Source organism: Equus caballus, chromosome 4, assembly GCF_041296265.1.
Source record: "Equus caballus isolate H_3958 breed thoroughbred chromosome 4, TB-T2T, whole genome shotgun sequence".
NCBI lineage: Eukaryota > Metazoa > Chordata > Mammalia > Perissodactyla > Equidae > Equus > Equus caballus.
In genome coordinates, this window is record NC_091687.1 from 8374815 (window position 1) to 8396967 (window position 22153).

The 22153-nt window shown below is 36.1% G+C and overlaps 1 protein-coding gene across 4 annotated transcripts in view; it reads right to left on the reverse strand.

Moving 5' to 3' along the window:
* PNPLA8 (patatin like phospholipase domain containing 8) overlaps window positions 1-22153 on the reverse strand; it is a 55103-nt gene that overhangs the window by 27304 nt on the left and 5646 nt on the right. For all 4 annotated transcript variants that reach the window (XM_005609080.4, XM_005609081.4, XM_005609082.4 and 1 more), the window contains exons 2-7: window positions 19654-20790; window positions 19356-19505; window positions 13824-13975; window positions 9666-9760; window positions 6461-6632; window positions 1479-1536 (exon numbers count right to left, since the gene is read on the reverse strand). In XM_005609080.4, the coding sequence (XP_005609137.2) occupies window positions 1479-1536; window positions 6461-6632; window positions 9666-9760; window positions 13824-13975; window positions 19356-19505; window positions 19654-20700 (1674 nt within the window). In that variant the 5' untranslated portion in view covers window positions 20701-20790. The remainder of the gene's footprint in view (window positions 1-1478; window positions 1537-6460; window positions 6633-9665; window positions 9761-13823; window positions 13976-19355; window positions 19506-19653; window positions 20791-22153) is intronic.

A 22153-nucleotide genomic window follows, 5' to 3' on the forward strand; every position in this document is an offset into this window, starting at 1 on the left:
AAAGGTATTGATGAAGCCAAAGTTGTTAGGGTCCTGTGCCAAGCCCTCCGGGGACCTGTTTGCTTTGCTATTTTATAAAGCAAAGGTCATATCTCAAATTCCTGTGAGAGATTCAACTGTGTCTCGGAGCCACTGTAGGTAAGAGTTGGCCATACACTAAAATCCAGAGGGTCTTTCTGTTAATTGGTCCAAAGACAGGCTGAATTAAGAAATGCAAGGGTCGTTGCTCCTATTTATCATGAATGAATTACTTTTTCAGGTGGCTAATGGTCTCCACACCCACCCTATTCTTCTATTTAAAGTTGGCAACTCCCACAGTTTCAAAATAAACAAATAAGAAGCCCTGAAGATACAGGGGAACAAACAGGTGTGGAGTACATCCAACAGTGTTCTCCGAAAGAGCCATGTGCATCTCATTATCATGGCCTCGAAGGCCCTGCCTGGTCACCCACTCCAGCCTCATGTCACGCACTGTCCTCAGAGGCTCAGGCCCCAGTCTTCAGGAACTCTTCCAGTTCCTCCATTTCACCACGACTCCTCCTGCACAGGTCATCTTTTTGCCAGGAACCCTCCTACTCATCAGCCTTCACACTGAGATCTCAACTCTCATTTCCTTAGAGTAGCCTTCCTTCATGTCCTGGTACAGGTATACTTTCAGAGAACTGTTTCTGTGCCCCACAGCACGCATTTCAGGGAAACCACATCTCACGTGTGGGGTTATCTGATTAATGCCTACTTTGCCCTACTGAACTATAAGCTCCATGTCTGCATTTACTCACTGAGGTGTCCGACGTGCCTAGCACAGTGCTGGCATGCTGGGTACATAATTAACATCTAAAGAAGGAATGAAAATATGAACAAGCAAGAATCAAAGAGCAATAGAAGAAGCTGTATTTGATTCTTCATGGTTACACCTTGTCATCCAGGAATAAATATAAGCCACATGGGATTCCTAAGTACATAAATCCTATTCCTTAATCAAGTTATATTAAAGAACACAGAACTCAAGCAATATTCAGATTATTGGGTTTCAAACAAAATAAATAAACAGAGAAGCCACATTAAGGCATACCCTAGTGACATTAACATTTCTAAAACTGGGATTTCATTCGTGCGTTAATTTAATATATGTCTAAAAGGCACATATAACTTCTTTTAAAAAATCTAAGGGACGAAATGCCACAATTTTCCTTAAATCACTAGATTTGATTAGCTCTTATAATAAAATAATTCTTTCTTATTTTTAGTCCCAGAGTTTCACGTTCTTAAACTTTTGCTATATTTCTATTGAATATAGAAAAAACCTAATGATCACATCCTATATCTTCATAGAATGACCCAGTATATAAGGAATCAATATTATCTATTCAAGGAGGTTCCTAAGAAATTTTTCCCTGAATAAAGGGCCTTCAGAGTAAGTGCTTTCACCTGACCTTCAATTCCAACTAGGTGTTATATTGAAAAGACTCTAAACTTACCTTAGGACATGTGGGGTTTCTTGCTGTTTCAATCATTAGTGAAGATCCCATTCTATCCCTTTATTAAAGGAGAAGAATTAAATTACATCAAAATGATTTTATCTCCTAACATCAGGGAACACACACTACGCAATTACTGTTTGCTCTTGGCTTTGTCAAAGTGCTATGAGGGACGAAAAAGAAGTCTAAGAATCTCCTCTAGGAGCCTTGTACAGTCATGTGTTGCTTAACAACAGGGATATGTTCTGAGGAACGCCTCATTAGGCAATTTTGTCGTTGTGCAAACATCACAGAGTGTAGTGACACAAACTTAGACGGTATAGCCTACTACACACCTAGGCTATACACAACTAGGCTATACGGTAGTAATCTTCTAGGACCACCATCATATGTAAACAGTCCGTCGTTGACTGAAACGTCACTATGCAGCACATGGCTGTAATCCAATTAATGCACATGAAACAATATGTAGTTAGTTATTAACTTCTGATTCAAACTGCGAGTATCTACAGTTCTTGGGGTGGACGGGGAATCAACACAGGCTGTGGCAGCAGGGACAGATGCACGGAGGTATAGCTTGACAAGGACACCAAAAGATGGCAAGACACCACACTCAAAGCCAGGACATTTACAGGATACAGGCGCAGAGGCAGAATAAATCTGTTGTTTTCAGGGTCCTCCTGACAGGATAAAGGAGATGTGTTGGGATAAGACTGCAAAAGTATAGGCAGACTAGTCAGAGAGTCATCCAACAACCAGATCAGGACATTTTCTCTTTAAACTTGTTTCAGCAATACAGAGCCAATATCATCCTCCAAAAAGGCTTTTTAAATCATCTGAGTTGGCATTTGAATTACTGCAACATTATAGAAATTGTTCTTGGGCAGCAATTTCCACAATTCCACAATAAGACAGGAATTTTATTTGAGTGCAGATTTTTCCATACTTAAAAATTATGCATTTTCCCCCATATTGAATATAAAAGACGATTTTTTTTACCAACCTGCCTCAATAAGAAAAAATTTTTCTAAAGACATTTTCCACACAGTACTCACATTCCTCAACAGAATCTGAGTGAATTTCAAATAAGGCAGAATTTACAAATTAAGTAGTGATCTACCCTTTACAATCTTTTACAAATATCAATGTAAAATACTTGTTAAAGAGGAGAAGATCTTTCTTTCTCAACCTGATCTATACATTTCTTTTGCACGAAGATCAATGCAATTTTATTCTCCTAAGGGTCTTGCACTTTATCTTTTCATAGAAATCTTGCTGTAAAATTGGGACAGAATTCCTGGGAGCATGCTGCTTTCCCACAAGCAAAGTTCACATTTATTTTTTGTTTAAAGTTTGATTTTAAAAACAGAATTAAAATGCTTTAGTGAATTAAATTTAGAAATACAAATTCAAAGAGAAAGTCAGGAACATTAATTGCTTATTGAAAAGAGACGTCAAAATAGCAAAAAATTCTTAACACTCCTAGCTTGTACTGAAGCTATAATTAAAAAGTGTCCCTAAAATAACACAAAATCATTATCACAGAAAAATACATAAAAATGCCCTCAATAAACAATGAGCCTGGGTTTGAACGGCTTCCGTCAATGGGACATCAGCAAACACGCCATCAAACTGAGGCTTGCTAACTACTTATGCCCTGGGAACTGCCCTCGTGGAACTCTGAGACCGCCAGGATGGGAGGCAGTCCAGGACGAGAATGACTATGTGGAGAGGAGACCAGCTGTCCCAGACACCTCGGCTGAGCTGCCAGCTGCCAGCAGCCATGTGAGTGAGTTTAGACGAGAACAGAAAAAACGCCCAGTCAAACCACAGAATCATGACACTAAACCATCGTTGTTTTAAACCTCTAACTTTGGAGTGGTTTGTTTTACAGCAAAGGCTGAGTAGAAAAGTAGGGAAAGAAAAAAACAACTAACCATACTTAGGAAGTTTATCAATGCTCTGATTAAAAATGAGGAAGCTTTTGAAGGAGCACCAGTAAAACAGCAACATGCAAATACATGAAGATAGTCTAATGAAACAAAAGGAAAAAAATATTTCATAGCAGAGAGACTAGTTTTACTGTAAATTTTCAAAGCTTCATTAAAAAATCTTACCAGTATTATGATTTTATGATTTCATGAGAACTGATACGAACTCTTTTTTTCTAACAGACACAAAAGAAGACCCGAAAATAAGCAAGATACACATCAATGGATGGAAGATTACTCAACTGGAAAACTGTCAATATTACACAAAAGAACTGCTATCTTTCCTGTAGTTTCAATCAAAACATCAGTGGGGTTTTTTCTTATGTGATAAAAAGTAACCTAAGATTTACTTCAGAGATTAAAAAGAAAATGGCGAACAGAATTGTGACTAGGAGAAAGGACTTGATATATCAATACAAAAACATTACGAAACGCTCAATAACTAAACAAAGAATTTGGACAAAAATTTAAAAAATCAATATAGAAAAACAAAAACTTGGACGCAGACTCAAATGTAGATAATTTAAAATATGATAAAGGTGGTGTTTCAAATCATTAAAAAAAAGAAGGAAAAAGTACTTTGTAAAAGGTACAGGGATGTTTGAATTAATATTTGAGAAAATTAAAGTTTGACCCCCTTACAATACACATCAAAATAAATTTCTGATGACTTAAGAATTAAAAATAAACTTAATTAAACCCGAGAACTAGAAAATAATATAAAGATTTACCTGATTTCAAGGTAGAAAAGACTTTCTAAACATAAAAGCAAAGTTAAAAATGAAAGGAAAAGATTTGACTAAATGAAGATTTTAAACTGCTTTACATTAAAAAAATAGTTAATTAAAAAGCATGTTTTCAACATATAATAAATGGATAATATATTTAAAATATAGTAAAGAATACTCTGATAGGAAAATGAGCAAATACTATGCCCTTGAATGTCACACAAAAAAGAAATATAATAAAAAAAATAAAAAATGTTCAAACTCATCAATAACCAAAGTGATGCAAACTAGAAACGTCATTTTAAAAATAAACTGACAGTTTTAAAAATTAAAATGTTTGGTGTTCCTAAATATCTCATAACTGGAAATACAATCTGATGCTGGCAGGTAAGTTGGGATAACCATTTTCAAGAACAATTCAGAGAGAGAGATATATATACACACACACACATATACATGTATATCTGGTGATTATTAAAACATGTATACTCTCTGACCCAAAATTTCACTCTAGAAATTTACCCTGAAGATATAATCCGAGATTTAAGTAGAGATATAGGATGTCCATCTAACCTTTATTTTGAACTGTAAAAATATCTAAAGTATCCTCCTTTATCAATAAGGAATTCATTAAATAAAAAATAGTACATCCATAAAATGAGATAGTGAAAAACTATTAAAATATGTCTCAAAAAATATTTAACAACATAGGAAATCTTTTCTTTTTTGCTGGGAAAGAGTCCCTCTGAGCTAACATCTGCTACCTTTCTTTTCTTTTTTCTCCGCAAAGCCCTAGTACGCAGTTGTATATTCTAAGTGTAAGTCCCTCTAGTTCTTCTATGTGAGCCACTGCCACAGCACGGCTACTGATGGACAAATGGTGTGGGTCTACACCTCGGAACTGAACCCGGGCCACTGAAGCAGAGTGCAGTGAACTTTAACTGCTGGGCCATCAGGGCTGGCTCAGGAACCCATTCATGATAAAACGATAAGTGAAAAGGCAGGATACAAAACTACATGTGCCTTATCATTGCAATTTTGTGAAGGGAATAAATACACACTCATGCTCCCCTATGCACAAATACTTATTTATCTGTAAGAAATTCTAGAAACAAGTACATTACCGTGTTAATAGTGCTTTTGTTCTTAGTGAAATTATAAGTTATTTTAGTTGTTTTCTTTAGACATTCTCTATTGCCTATATAAAGATTATATTTAAAAGACATCAACAATGACCCAATACTTACGCTTCTTAAACTGACCTATTGATATATTCTAAAATGTGGGCAGAAATGTAAATTTTCCTACCACAGCATTGTTCATAATCACAAGAAATTAGGAACAACATAAATGTCCTAAACATAACTGATTAAGAAAATATGGTATCATCACACTGTGGAATGTAGTGTAGTCTTTACAAATTTGTCAAGAAAATTTAATAAAGTTGGAAAAAAGGGAAAGAATATAAAATTATAACTGTAATATAATTTCCGCTATATAAAATGCATATAGTCTAGGAAAAAACTAGAAGGAAATATATTGCAAGATCTAGCTCTGGATAATAAGATTCTGGGTGATTTTTGTGCGTGTATGTGTGTGAGGAAGATTGGCCCTGAGCTAACATCTGTTGCCAATCTTTCTCTTTCTTGTTTGAGGAAGATTGTCACTGAACTAACACCTGTGCCAATCTTCCTCTATTTCATGTGGGATGCCTCCACAGCATGGCTTGATGAGCAGTGCTAGGTCTGCACCCAGAATCTGAACCTGCAAACCTCGGGCCACCGAAGCAGAGCATACAAACTTAACCACTACACCACTACACCACGGAGCTGGCCAAGATTGTGGATGATTTTAAGTTTCTATTTTATGCTTATATTTTTGGAATGTGAGTATAATGGCTTTGTAGCATTTTGGAAGAGAAATGTTTAAAAATTACTAAATGTTTTAGGAGTATATCTGTTAATGACTTGAGAAAGACTAATATGCTAAGTAAAAACAAGAGGATGCAAACATAGTCCACATACAATGTGGTCTCAATTTTTACAAAGGCCCTTTTGCACCTGTACATGCAAATCTCACACACATGAATCCAAGAAAATTGACTAGAATATGATTCACCAAAATTTTAACAGTGGTTATCTCTGATTATTGGGATCAATAATTTAATATTATTCTTTACCTTTTTTCTGCGTTTTTCAAATTATAATATACACATATTGCCTATATAATCAAAACATTTTAAAGAAGAATAATTGTAACTTACTTAAGAATATTTTCCCATGTCTGACTGTCATAAAATGCATGGCTCCAACTCATTTTGACTGTTCCAACAATGACGTTTTGTGAAAACACATCTGATCCTAATTTTCGATAAAGTTCCTCACATTCATCCAGGGGCATATGAAACAAGCCCAACATGAATGCTAATATAGCACCTGAAAGAAAGAATCCTTCGTTTTATCAGCGTTGGCATTACATTACAGTACTAAACACATCTCCTGAATCACAGACCTGCTTCAAGTTCTAGCTTCGACACTTTCTAACTGTTACTTGGACAAACTACTAACCCCTCAGAGCTCCAAGTTCTCCATCTATAATATAAGGAGAATAACAACAACCAAGATTTATAAGGTTCTTATATCAGGATAACACATACACAGGGCTTTACCAGGCCTCAGTAAGGATTAAAGGAATGCTAACAATGATCATGATGATGATGATTTAAAAATATATAAAAATGGGGGCTGGCCCCGTGGCTGAGTGGTTAAGTTCGCGCGCTCCGCTGCAGGCGGCCCAGTGTTTCGTTGGTTCGAATCCTGGGCACGGACATGGCACTGCTCGTCAGACCACGCTGAGGCAGCGTCCCACATGCCACAACTGGAAGAAGCCACAACGAAGAATATGCAACTATGTACCGGGGGGCTTTGGGGAGAAAAAGGAAAAAATAAAATAAAAATAAAAAAAATATATAAAAATGGGTTGTTTTACATTAAATCAAAAAATATATAATTAAGATATTGTCATAGATAACGTGCTTTCTAACCTTAAAAAATTCCTTAGTTTTAGTCACAGAATACAGTATATTTGACATCTTACCAATTCATTAAAATAATTACTCCTTCAGGTAGGTCCTGGGATGTTAAAGAAATTAAACATAATTAAAGACATTAGGTCTCTGGGCTGTCTTCTGAACAGCTGACTGCATATCCTAGCTGCAATTGGTAGGACACACTGCCACCTAGTGCACCCAACTGGCCTAACCCTGAACTAAGGAGAAAAAGGGGAGGAGGAAGCTTGGGGTATGGGGAGGGGCTGGGATGGGCAAAGACCCATATAGCATGACTGTTTACCCTGAGACTGAGAACAAAGGAAAAACAGGAAGTCACTATCATAATGTATTTTAAATATTTTATGTATTTTATTATACTTAGTCTTATTCTAGTAAAAGGTAAGACTGCTTATGTCTTCTGCATAAGCAATTTGCAGAATTCTGCAATTTTCCAATTTGCAGAAAATTTCTAATTAACACAAATAACTTGCCAAAAAGATTAAGTCCCTTTCTTTTTCTTTTTTTTTTGGTTTTTGGTGAGGAAGATTGTCACTGAGCTAAGATCTATGCCAATCTTCCTGTATTTTGTATGTGGGATGCTGCCACAGCAAGGCTTGATGAGCAGTGTGTAGGTCTGTGCCCACAAACCCTGGGCTGCCAAAGTGGAGCATGCGAACTTAACCACTACACCACTGGGCTGGCCCCTAAGTCCCTCCTCTCTAAGTAGAGCTACTATAAAGATAAGTAGATATTAAAAAACTGAATTTTACTGAACTGGTAAAGACATTACCCTTAAACTAAATATATATTTATTAATTTAATAAAAATTATAAGTACAAACAAAACTTCTAACATTATCAAAACATTATAATACACCAAATGTAAAAGAAAAAAAGGAAAATTATAAGCACTGTAATATGAGTTAAGGTTAACATAAGCTAGAAGACACAATGGAAAAGATATATTGTGATAAACACAGAAATGTACATAGTACATAAACTGATATTCTACTCCACAGATGAATGTCTGTGATTTACAATTCTCTTTACTGAGCACCCACTAACAATGATGCCAAAGCTAGGACCATTCCAAAATTTAACTGAAATGGTCCGGGTAATAGCTGCAAAAAAAGTACCAAAGAACACTAGCCCTGGGAGATGTCTCTTTAAGAAAAGTTTCCATAGTTAAATCAATTGGGGATATACATACTATTTTCCTATCCTGAGAGTCACAATGCATTTTAACATACTAAAAGCCCTCAGAAGGCCCTCTGTAAAGAAATCTGTTTAATTTCTTTAGCCTAGCATTCTACAAATTTGCTAACATTTTGAGGAATTAGTGTTCAGTGGAACATCATAGGAATCACTGCTTCCTTATGCTTTTGAATCATCCTTGCAACTGCTCTCATCTAGTTTTCACAATTAAGCATTGATTAATATGCCCTATGGGAATATCTGTCATCCTTGACACAGACAATGTAGAGAAATCATTTGATTTTGTTGCTAGTGGTCTTTAGAACTACTATTATAAGTCAAAAGAATGGGAAAAAGAAATAAAAGTATAAGTCTACAAAGATAAACTAACATAAAGTGAGAAATTATCAGGTCAAACGGTGGTAAAACATACAGCAAGGATGCACAATGCTAATGGTCCTGGAGTGCTGCCTGGGAAGTAAGCAATAGCTAAGGTATTCTGAGCGGCTTAATGTGCATTCTGTGGAGGGGAGGCCTGGGGCAGGGGGTTGGGGGCGGGGGAGGGTAGACGGGTGAGAGAGCTGATGTGAGGAAACAGAAAAACAAACCAAACAGAAACAAAACAAAAATTCATCTGAGGTGAGTCAACGAAAACTAAGAAATTATTCAGTAACTACTGTATTCTAAGTTGCCAACTTCCAGATAAACATGAAACTATAATTTTAAATGTACATCAACTAGCAATATTAAAAAGTAGCCTTTAAAAACAAAGATTCTCACATTTATCAATTTAAATCCTGGCTTCAAATAACCAGATAAAAATTGATGTAAGAAGCAATTTCCTCACAGAGGGACACCTCTTACAAAAAAGTAAAATCTTACCCATCTTTAATAATCTATTGGTCCAATTTGACCACCCACCTTCCTTTCCTTTCATCACTTTCCTTAAGGTGACTACACCACAAAGCAATAATTCATAATTTGTACTTGTCACTGTGGTCTATTTAAAACATATTAGAAAAGCACATTAAAAACTATTTCTGAATGTTAACTTATTTCCAACAAACATTTTTAAAATTCATTAAGCAAACCAACGGATTATGCTTCATCAAAACATGAAACCAATACCACCATTTCAGAGAATGACCATGCTCTTAAACACAAGCGCTATGTTCTTTTTCTTAATGCACCGCTGGGATGCAGCACGTACATGTAATGACAATTACCTGTGCTTACACCACAAATGTAATCAAAGAGCTGATGGACTGGCTTCTGAGTAAGTTCAACTAATTTTCGTAGTGTCTGAAGAGCAACCACACCCCTGTAGAAAAGACAGAGGGCAAAATGAGGATTCCCGCTTCAAGCAAAGTTAAGTTACTGAATGAGACAATCCTGCAAACTGCTCTTCTAGCTTATATGCTAACACGAAAATAAATAATATAAATTAGCATCAGTAAAAACTGCCTAAGTTTTGGGGATCACTTCCAAAAATCCAATATCTAAATAATGGTATAAACCTGTGTTATGGCAGCACATTTTTAAACGTATACTAGTATTTCTTTAAATAAGACTACAGAGGGGCCAGCCTCATGGTGCAGTGGTTAAGTTTGGCGTGCTCTGCTTTGCCAGCCCAGGTTCACAGGCTCAGATCCTGGGGGCAGACCATTAAACCACTCATCAGCCGCCCTGTGGCAGTGACCCACATACAAAATAGATGAACGCTGGCACAGATATTAGCTCAGGGTGAATCTTCCTCAGCAAAAAAAATAAATAAATAAAAAGACTACAAGGATCTACAAGGATACACCAATATAAGATATGTTCTTTTTTTAAAGATTTTATTTTTTTCCTTTTTCTCCCCAAAGCCCCCTGGTACATAGTTGTATATTCTTTGTTGTGGGTCCTTCTAGTTGTGGCATGTGGGACGCTGCCTCAGCGTGGTTTGATGAGCAGTGCCATGTCTGCGCCCAGGATTCGAACCAACGAAACACTGGGCCACCTGCAGCGCAGTGCGTGAGTTTAACCACTCGGCCACGGGGCCAGCCCCCTAAGATATGTTCTTAAACACCTCAACTGTGGAAGATACTTAAAACCTCTGCTCACCAGTTTTGGAATGCCATATATTGGTTTCTTCTCTTACCTAAGCTTCTATACATTTTGTTTTACATATTTCACTAGTCATATTTTTAACGTTTATTTTATTTATTCATTTTTTAAAACTCAATGACCTTAGTACAATGTACTAAGCATGTAAGGATGTATTAATTTATGCTGCTGACTTTGGTCATTTCTGGATCCTTGCCAAGGCAGCAAACGGCTTCATAATGAATGTGAAAGATGAAATAGTCTAGGAGGTGTAGGCCAATTCAGTGTATGTGTAACACATGGACAACTCTTAACATTGGGAGAATATATAGAAACAATGAAATGTTCTAATCACAATACAAGGTGTAGGGCAGAGAAGTCCTGGAACACAGCAGCAGTCAGGCACCACAAAATAAAATTTAGAGTGTCAAATTGTGCTTTCATGCTGCTAACAGGAAATCACTAGAAAATACCATAAGATTAAAGTAGAAAACCAAAGATGTTGAGTTTTTTTTAATTGCAAGAAGTAATGTGGATTTGAAGAGACACGATGGCTTATAAGAGAGATACATTATGAATTCAATGTGAGACATGAAGAATTAGAGAAAATGCCAGATAAAATATATTTAACAACGTAACCTCTATTATCCAATAAAAGGGAAATAAAACATGCACATATATTCACACAGAAAAAAAATTCGAAGAAAGAAATCAAAATATTAAAAGTAATCTTGGAATTGTGAGCTCTAATTTTTGTTTTTTTCTTTATATTTTTCTTTTTTTCCCCCTCCCAAGTTTTACTTGTACAATCAAGAAGAAAACTATTTAAAAATGCTATATTTATAAATTAATTCAGGATAAATTTAAAAATAAATATACTTGCCAGGTTGATTCTATACACCTAACACTGTACTAGGCTCTCTCATACAAAAGAAATAAAAGCTATGGGTTCTTTGTCTCACAAGCCCTCATCTCTTACTCCTTTCCACATAAATTTCCCATTCTGGCTGCTTTCTCATATTCCCCTAAACCAAGGTTTCTCAACAGCAGCACCACTGACATTTTGGGCCAGATAATTCCTTGTTGTAGGGGGCTATCCAATGCCTTACAGGATATTTAGCAGCAACTGTCCTCTTCTCAGTGGATGCAAGTGGGAGTCCCCAAGTCGTGACCAGCAAAAATGTCTGCAGACACTGACAAATGTTCTCTGGGGGCAAAAGTGCCTCCAGTGGAGAATCACTGATCTAAACCCACCTGCACCCTACCCACCTCCAGGTCTCCCCAAGTATCTGCACTCCGACTTCCTCCCTATATGACTAACAGAACCCGTATCCTATAAAACCAAACACTTATGGTCACAAACCTCTTTTCAGCATGCCTCCCTCACTTGAAATAGATATTTGAATGCCTTTTAAGGTTCTTTCAGATCTCTACTCAAACGTTACTCCATCAGAAAGTCATAGTCACGATAACTCTTTAAAACAGCACTGTTCCTCTCCATCCCTTTACTTTGCTTTACTTTTCTTCATAGCACCCATTCCTACTCATTAACATATTTTTGTTTTTCTATTTGTCGTCTCTTCCTCCTCTAGAAGGCAGCCACCACGAAGGCTTGGATTTTGTCTGTTTTGTTTAGAGTTACCCCAAGATCTAAATCAGTGTTTAGAACATAGTAGGCATTCAGTCAAAACTTGTTAGTGGATTCAAGGAACGAACCATCCCTCCCAACTCCTCTGAACTTAATGGCAGAGAGGACTGGCTTCTTTCTGCTTCTCAGTGAAATTCCTTACTCATTAACTGCCATTTTACCTGCTTCTCATCACTTGGAACCAATGCTATGAACCAGAATGATTCTCTCGAATTCACTGCCACTTTATCTATCACATGAATGACATTCACCTTCTTGGATTATTTCACTTCCCTCAGAAACATCCAAAAGATCTTCTAAGACTCTTCTCTCCTCAACCAATTCTATCTTCTTCTGTCGACCGAGCACTTCTACATGGCTGTGTGAAACCTTACACTCAATACGTCCAAAACAGAAGTGTCTTTCTCAATACCAGTCACCTCCTCCCCCGTCCCTGCAATTCTGTCCCAGTCATCCACACAGTTTACGCTTAAGAGTGATCTTGACCTATTTCTACCATATCCAGTCCTCCTCCTTTTTTCAAAATTTTCTTGCATATATTTCCTTCCTCCTGCTTCCCACTGCCACCAGCTGGTTAGTATTTTATTGTCCTCTGCCAGATTATTAAATAGCCACCTTCTCTCATCACTCACTCCTTCCTTCAAACTGGTGTCAAAATTTAAAAGACCTGGCTGACACACAGGACTGCAGAATTTAACAAAAAGACAGAGGTGGTACTTGAACATACAGAAGAGCGATTGGCAAGGCAGGTATTCCAGAGAGTGAAATCAGAGAGGTAAATTAAAGCTAAGAACAAGAGGCAGAGCATGTACTATGAATCTAAGAGGTAAGAGCAGAGATGGCAGGCAACCCGAACCCAAGCTAGAAAGTATGGGGAGAATGGTTCATAAACCAAGCTGAAGAAATCTACCCAACAAGTAGTAAGGAACTAGACAAACTACGACAGGATAAGAAGCATGGATGGATTGCCAGTAGCAAGAATGGAGCTTGACGGTGAGCTAAGAATGCACTAAATATTTCCTGCGTGGCACCAGAATTGGCACCTGCAAGAGAAGATATAGGGACTCAGCAAGTTATTGATATGGACTCCTTTTACAACTGTCACTTTATTAAGTGACTAGTTGACTGATACATATGGGTAAGAAAAATATAATTTAAAAAAGCTAACATAAAACATTGCCAAGATTTTCAGATCATGATAAACTGTCCTCAACTACAAAAAATATCTGAAAAGACCAAACTAAAATATAAATATTAGGACAAATTGAAATAAGAGGAAATTCAAGTATATGTTAAGGAAGCATTTAGACTGATAAAGTAATAAATTAAGAAAAACTATTTTATGTTTTATTTAAAAAATCTGATTTTAGGCCCAGCCCCAGTGGTCCAGTGGTTAAGTCTGGCGCGCTCCACTTCAGCAGCCCAGGTTCGTTTCCCTATAACATCATCTGTCAGCGGCCATGCTGAGGTGGCGGCTCACATACAAAAAGAAGAAGATTGGCAACAGATGTGAGCTCAGGGTGAATCTTCCTCAGAAAAAAATAACTAAAAAAATTTGATTTTATAATGATATAATTCCACGAAATCAGTTTAAAAAATTCCTAAGGCTGAACTGGATCCATAGTCTTAAAAAATCATTTTTTTGCCTTACCTTGTTCCTCCACCATCAATTGCGAGAATTCGGATTCCTCTTCCTTTCACTGGATCTACATAGCCGATTAAAGCCAAAATTTCTCTGACTGCAGCCTGAAGAGTTTCATCCTTAATTTGTCGCAATCGTAATAAACACGGAATAATTTTTTCCTAAAGTGAGAGAAAAGATATTTTGTTGCTTCTGTCAAATCAAGATTGAAAACATATGATTATTTTTAACACACGTAGATCATCACGCATAATCAAAGTTGAAGTGTTTACTACTTTCTCAGTAATCTTAAATAATAGATTAGTTTTTGACATCTTGGTCAATATTTAGAATATATATTTGTCCTAATATCCAGGTCAAAAATTAACCTCTATCCAAGTATTTTCTTTGAAAGGTACAATGCTTAACAATTAGAGAAAATATAATTTGCTTTGCACAAATTTACAAAGTATTAATTGATATAACAAAAGGTTAACATTATAAATTTTATATAAAATTTTGTCCAAATCCTAAAGAAAATGAAACTGCTTCACAGTAATTACTGGAAATTAAACTTGTTATTAAAAGAAAAAGAATAAACCATCTGTGTACACTGCAGATGGGGTACAAGGATAGCTCACAGCAAAATACGGACAAATGTTAATTAATAAGTAAAACTAAGGTAGAAGGCAAAAGCTGACCATTACAACTGAAGAACTAGTTTAGACAAACCTAGGACTTCAAGATACTAAGCATTCAACTTCACACTGTTAATCAGAGGCAAGAACTTAAACCCTAGGGTTCTATGTCGAGTTTACTGAAGATTCTCCAGGTTCTGTGCACAGAAGCATCTTATCTGGTCAGTACCCCAGGTTTAAGGGAATAGTTGAGTGGCAGCTATACTTGTGCTGTGTAACCTTCAGTAAATCAAATAAGTTCCCAATGTATCATTCATTTTGTTTCTTTTTTATGATAAGTCAAATCTCAAATACTATTGTTCTAAATTCTTTTTCCTTTTTTTGTTCCCTGGCTAGTGTTAAGCTCCAAGCCCACTAGAGGAACCTGGACAAAGGTGGAGACAGAAACATAAATTTTCATTTCTGGTTAGGATAGAATAGTCTCTTTCCAAGAACAATTGGAAAAGTTTGAAAAAATACAGAAGAAATGCCATCTGTTTAAAAGCATCAGAGCAGAGCCGGCTCCGTGGCCAAGTGGTTAAGTTCGTGCACTCTGCTGCAGCGGCCCAGGGTTTTGCTGGTTCAGATCCTGGGGGTAGACATGGCACCGCTCGTCAGGCCACGTTGAGGTGGTGTCCCACATGCCACAACTAGAAGGACCTGCAACTAAGATATTCAACTATGTTTACCAGGGAGGATTTGGGGAGATAAAGCAGAAAAAAAAAAAAAAAGATTGGCAACAGTTGTTAGCTCAGGTGCCAATCTTTAAAAAATAAAATAAAATAAAATAAATAAAAGCATTAGAGCTGCTGACACACTCAGGATATGAGGGGGCTAAGAATCTGGAGAGGGTGGGGCTGGCCCGGTGGTGCAGCAGTTAAGTGTGCATGTCTCGCTTCTCCGTGGCCCGGGGTTAGCCGGTTCGGATCCCAGGTACAGACATGGCACCAGTTGGCAAGCCAGGCTGTGGGAGGCATCCCACATATAAAGTAGAGGAAGGTGGGCATGGATGTTAGCTCAGGGCCAGTCCTCCTCAGTAAAGAGAGGAGGTTTGGCAGCAGTTAGTTCAGGGCTAATCTTCCTCAAAAAAAAAAAAAAAGAATCTGGAGAGGAGATAATTGCTAGGAAGTGGGCTCATAAACTATAGCTTTTCCTCCCTTGAGGCACTGGCTGATTTGGGGGAGAAACAAAGAATTGAGAAAAGCATCATTCCATTTATATAACACGCAAAAAGGGGCACAACTAATCTACACTGCCAGAAATCAGGGGAACTCGTCAATTCTTTTGGAGACAGTGACTAGCAGGGGGCATAAAGGTGCTTTTGGAGTGCTAGTAACATTCTATTTCTTATACTGGGTGCTGGTTATACAGATGTGTTCAACTTCTGAAAATTCATGGAGCTGTATACTTATGATATGTATGCTTTTCTGTATATGATATCTTTATAAAAAGTTAAAAGACACATGAATCAGCTCAGAGGGGCCCCTACAAGTCAAAGTTGAGACAAATTTCACCATTTAGAAAAAAGAGAGGTGAAAAAAAGATTACAGAAATGCAATTTATGAAAAACTATGAGTTCATAATGATAGTAAAAAAAAAAAAAAAGGATGCCAAAAATTCATGTCACCATTGAGGTAGCTTTTAAAGCAACACTTTACTTTGAAAACCGATGGCTATGTAGAAAGAAATTAAGCATTTCTCTTGCTTTTCCTGTCAAATTGGTCTTTGAGAGTAACCGAATAGCTTTAGTTGGTGAAGGAAAGCTCTACGCTTACAGAAGAACATCAATGAGAAATTTATCATTCCAGAACCTTAATGAAAAGATTAGCTCTGGAAACAGGCTGACAGTTGATGGGATAATGGTTCTAGACTAACTGTCCAACAACAAGATCAGACTGTCATTTCCCTAATCTAGTGGTCAACCTTAGCATTACTAATGGTTGATTCAGCCAATTATATATCTTCTGATACGATGCAATATGAGGCACATGACATCATCTACAATGCTCTAAAAAGAAAATGTTTAACACAAACAGGCCTTTACATTTAAATTCCAGTGTTCAGGAAATAAAAAAGGAAAGAGGAATACATCAAATAACACCAATGAGGAGGAAGCCAGATAAATCCAGAAAGCAAGCCACTCTACAAGATAGCCAGTCTGGTCTCTTCAATTAGTCAGCTTTGAAGATGTGGGTAAGAAAGGACTAGGCCACACTATAAATGACTTAGAGAAAATAACCAGGTGAAATGTACGGTCTAGACAGGACCCTCAATTGGATCCAATCAGTTATATAGAGAACATTTTCAAAATGGGTATAGGATGAGATAAAAATTTACAAAAAACAGGTTACAAAACAGTACATACAGAATGACTTTCTTTTGGGGGAGACATATATATATATCTATATATATCATATATAGATATATATATATCAGACAATTTCTGGAGGAATACCCTGGAAGACATTACTAATGTTCACCAATATCCAGTTTGCTTCCCCTTCTAAGCACACAAAGTATTTCTCAGGCCAACGTAACTGGGCAGGACAAGTAAGTCGTGAGGAGAAGAAACCTGTGACACTTTCTGTTGAAACATTCTCTCACCCTGCTACAGCCATTATGGAGAGGGCCTCACACTGAGATTTAGGGAACAAGATCAAAGCAGCCACCACAAGAAGGTTCACTGTCCTGGAAAGTCACCCAAACCCACAGGCGACTTTGCATGAGTGACAAACTTCTCTGTTAAGCCACTGAGATTTTGGTATTGTTTGTTATGAAAGCTTAACTGAGCTTAATCTGACTAACACAAATAGACACTAATACATTACAATGGCAATCTCAAGGTAGTAGAAATATGTCATTTTTATTTTCGCTTTTCTTTTTTTCTAATTTTCTACAATGTCCACATGCTGCTCTTTTTTTTTAAATAATAAAAAGTTACTTTTTTATTTAAAAAAATAGTGAAAGGAGACTACCTTCACAACCAACAATGAAAACAATCATCAAAGGCAATTTCCTAGATGCAGCTGCCACAAATCAGCACACAAAATACACATAAACGAAAGAGACCAGCTTCTTTTAGGGCACTAGATATCAAAGACAACTCCCTAGGCGTGGCCACCATAAAAATGGTACTCACAGAAAAAAGTAAAACTCATGCAGATGTTTTATAACAAACAACTGTTAACATTTTTAAAAAGCTCAATTCTTGCCAATAATGAAAAATTTAGTTGGGAAAGTTCACATAAGAGCGTACATGCTAACATATCATAAGCAATTATCAAGTTCATTGTTTTTGAGAGGCTTATTATTTAGTGGAAGGCTGAGAACTTTCTTCAGGCTATCTAGATTTTCCTTCATAACTGATCTAAATATACATTCCTATATCACAATTCTCCTTGGTATTGCAGAGTCCTTAGGTTTGTGGGATCAGTTATGCAAAATAAGAAAGTCCTCAATGTTTGTATTAGCAAGACTATTCATAATAGACTAAAACTGAAAACTACCCAGAAATCCATCAATAGTACAATCAATAAACAGTGATAAATTCATACCATGGAACACAAAAGCACTAAGAAAGAATGATCTACAACTACCCACAACAATGTGAATGATTCCTCCTCATTGAGTGTTGAGTGGAAGAAGCCAATCATCATAATTTATATAATATACAAAAACAGGTAAAACTAGCCTGTGTCTCCTTTTTTGGGAGACTCAGACTCAAAGACAGCACAAGGGAAGCTTCTGAAGTGCTGGGAAATTCTGTTCTTGATCTGGGTGCTGGTTACATGCATGTGTTCAATTTGTGAAAATTCATTGAACTTTATACCTAAAACTGCATATGTATTATAATTCAATAAAACATTTTTAAAACGTTCGTTAAAGTATGCAATTCTATTTTAGGTCTCTGCTTTCAGTATATCATTGAAATGTTAAATGGACTTAAAAGCATATCTATATTTGGAAAATTTATTTTTTAGGTAAGAAATCACACATATATGAAATATAATCCAAAATTTTATGAACATGAAATTATAAAGTTTAACTATTATAATGAATGAATTACACAACATAAAACTACAGAAGGGTACATTATCTAAAGACAGGTAATTTTTCAGCAAGATGGTTGTCAAAAGTGGAATAAACGTAAACTAAGTTAATGTACAATTTTCTGAATGGCAAGTTTAAAATAAGCACTAAAAGCTCTCTAATCAAATGCTAACATCATCTATATTCATTATATGATATTTTCAAATTATTCATTAAATATTACAAATACTTGTAGTACAGACGTAAAGAGACACAACCACATCGATCATATTTTATGGTATTTCTGTCAAAGTAGTCTCTTTAAATGGCTCTAAAATATCTTCCCTATTTTAAATATGAAAAAACAGAGGCAAAACAAACCTAATTGTTTTATTAACATGATCACCAATTCAATTATCGATAAGGTCATTAAAATTTTTCCTTTCAAATACAAAAGATCATGAAATAAAAATTAGCAATAGTTTTGCTTATGAATTACATGTCCTGTCTTCAAAGAGTAATACCATAGTATAAATATCTACATTGAATTTAAGAAAAACTTGGCAGCTACAAGGCAATTCAACTGATATACTGAGATTTAGCTTCTATTTTAAAATGTTTAATCTCAAAGCATAGATACTAGTACTAATAGCATAATTTATATCATAGAATAAAAGGGAGCATTTAACATAATGTATATCATAGAATAAACGGGGCAATTACTGACTATATAACAGATTACATGTATGATAAAAATATTTACATAAAAAAATGAAAGGCATTGTCTTCTCCATTTTAGAAGGTTCATTATTATTTTTATTCCAAGACAAAACCAGATTAAATAAATCAGAATTACCTTGACAGCTACTCCTTTTCCTTCTGGAAATTCTAGAAGATGAAAGGTCAGTTCTTCAACCCTATTAATGCAGAGCTTTGGGTCAGTTGTTCTTCTCAATGCCTGAACTAATGCCCGGGTTCTGTTATCAATACTCACTCTTGCAATAATCTACAACGGCATATAAAAATGTATGTATTAGAATATGAAATTGCTCTAGTAATACTAACAAATGATTAAAGCTTCTTAGGTCCCATTAGGAAATGAAACTTATAAATCTGACGAAAATTAAACCTTAAAACCACACTGAATAACTTGCCTTTTCCCGCTGAAGAGACAAACGCTTTTTCTCCTCTGCATTTTTGTCTTTGCTGACAGCCTGCTCAGCTTTCCCAGCCTCTTCCTGTTCTTCTGACTGACTCTTGGAATTGTACTTTAACTTGGGGACGAGTCCACCAATATAACCACCTACTAAAGCTTGTACACCTTCAGTGGGACGAGAAAGAAAGTTAGCAATACTCTGTTTAGCAGAAACTGGAAGAACCTCAGGTGTCCCACTGGGACTTGAGGGCTTGTCCACAGTATGTAAAGAAGATTCTGAGTCTTGCTTCTCATCAGTCAGGACACCAGAATCTGGAGAACTGGATTTCTCGTCTTCAAGTTCTGAGTTGTCCTGGAAATGTTTATTTTCCTTTTTTTGAGACATTTTCTCCTCACGTTTGAAGTATGAATTAATATGATTTGATAAGAAGTAGAATGACTCTCCAAATTTTGTGGTTATACTAGTTGAGTAATGAAAAAGGCTTTGTTTATCTATATCTTTATCTTTATCTATAATGTGACTTTTCTTTTCTGGAAACGAACTCTTTTCTTCTGATTTGTCACTATATCTTTTCAAAGATTTAATGGCTTGTCGAACGTTTTTCTGTTTTAACCAGACACTATCTGATACTTTTCTTAATATTCGAGAACTTGGCTTAAATTGAGCTAAACATGAGATCATTTCATTCTGCTTACCAAAAAGAGCCTTTGAAACAGAGTTCAAAGTACTTTTAATACGGGACATACGAATGCTCACTTTTGTAAGTCCCCTGGGAGCAGAGGTGCTAAGTTTCAAAATTCCAGTATGTACACCATGGTCGCTAGGAGAGTAACAGTGCTTACTGCAAGAGTGTGCTTCACTTTTGGTCCATTTACATCTTACTTTGCTTGTGTGAAAGGCTCTTTGCAGACTGATGTGGCTTATGCTCCAGTAATGTTCAGGTGAGCACAAGAAATGCAGTTGCTTGCTCCTTTGCTTCCCATAAAGACTTCTTGCATTACTAAGGAGGTAAATATATATATCTACAGTCAAATTAATAGACATAACTTTAAACGCATTTATTTTCTATATGTTATGACTCTCACGTCAGTCCTCAATGCTTCATTTAAGAAATGCCATAATTCATGGTCTCACCTGAAATGGGAGGAAAAAAAAATTAGAATTCAAGGTAAAATTGAAATTGGGCATAAGACAAAATACATTACTACTTGAACTAAACTGAGCAACTTGTCTCAAAAGAAGATAGAATAATACGTTTCCATTATGGCTGATATAGATTTGAACTTTTAAGTGAATAGAAAATAATTCACCTTGCAGTACAGAACTCAGTGAAAAGAAAGTGAGTAGCACGATGTCTCATGAGAAGTAATTTAGGGAAGCTACCCAACAGATGAGTTTTCCTACAACACATAACCGAACATCCATTTTAGATACTATGCTGTTTTTCTTCCTCATTGTTAAAGCCTTGACTAGTTTATATAACATCAGACTTGAAGTTCTTTGAAGACAAGAGTCAGGTCTTATACTTCATTCACTGCAAACCATTTATAGAATATTTAATCTACATTAAACATGGTGCTAGACGCGGAAACCACAAAGAGAAACGGATACTGAGGAACTTTCAGTCCTAGAGCTGGAGAGAACCACGTAAAGATTTCACTATCTTCTAGTAATACATATTTATTAAATCAAGGAAGTCAATTGGTAAAAATGTAAATGATTGATAATATCTAGTATTGATAATGGGCTGGGGAAATGGGACACAGATGGTTAATTGACAGTATCTAATGAAATTTTAAATGCTATCTATCAAAATTTTAAAGGTACATATTCTTTGATCAGCAATTCCACCATTAAGAATTTATCCTACAGAAATACTTGCAAAAGAGTGCTAGGGTATATACACACATTCCCTGCCTCACCGCTTGAAATAACAAAACACTGAAAAACAATGCTAAATGCCTTCTAGCAAAGGATGGTTAAATAAATTATGGTTCAGACACACAATGGAAGAAGTTACCACATAATATTATGTAGCAATTAAACTAGCAGAACTGGGTGATCTGCATATATTGCCATATCCTTCATACACAGCACAGAGAAAAAGGCAAGCTGCAATGCTATATGCACTATACACCCATGAAGAGACAGAGATGTTGAAATGCAGATATCATATGATAAAAGAAAACAAAAACTATATGTGCAGTTTAAATCTTTGGCTACACACACACATATACAGAAAAAGAGACAAAGGGATTCTGAAAGGATAAGAACCAGTTTATTTTTTATTGTGAACTGAGGAGTGGGATCAAGGAGAATGAGGAGAAGAGCTTTTACTTTTATTTTTGTCTTGTGAATTACTTACAATGAGCAGGTATTACTTTTGTAATTAGAGAAAGCAAACAATTTAAAGCACTTTAACAGATGGTGCCATGTTAATGGAAGACACAAAGTGAGAGCAGACATCCGGGTAAGTCCAAAAAAAGATGCTAAAAAC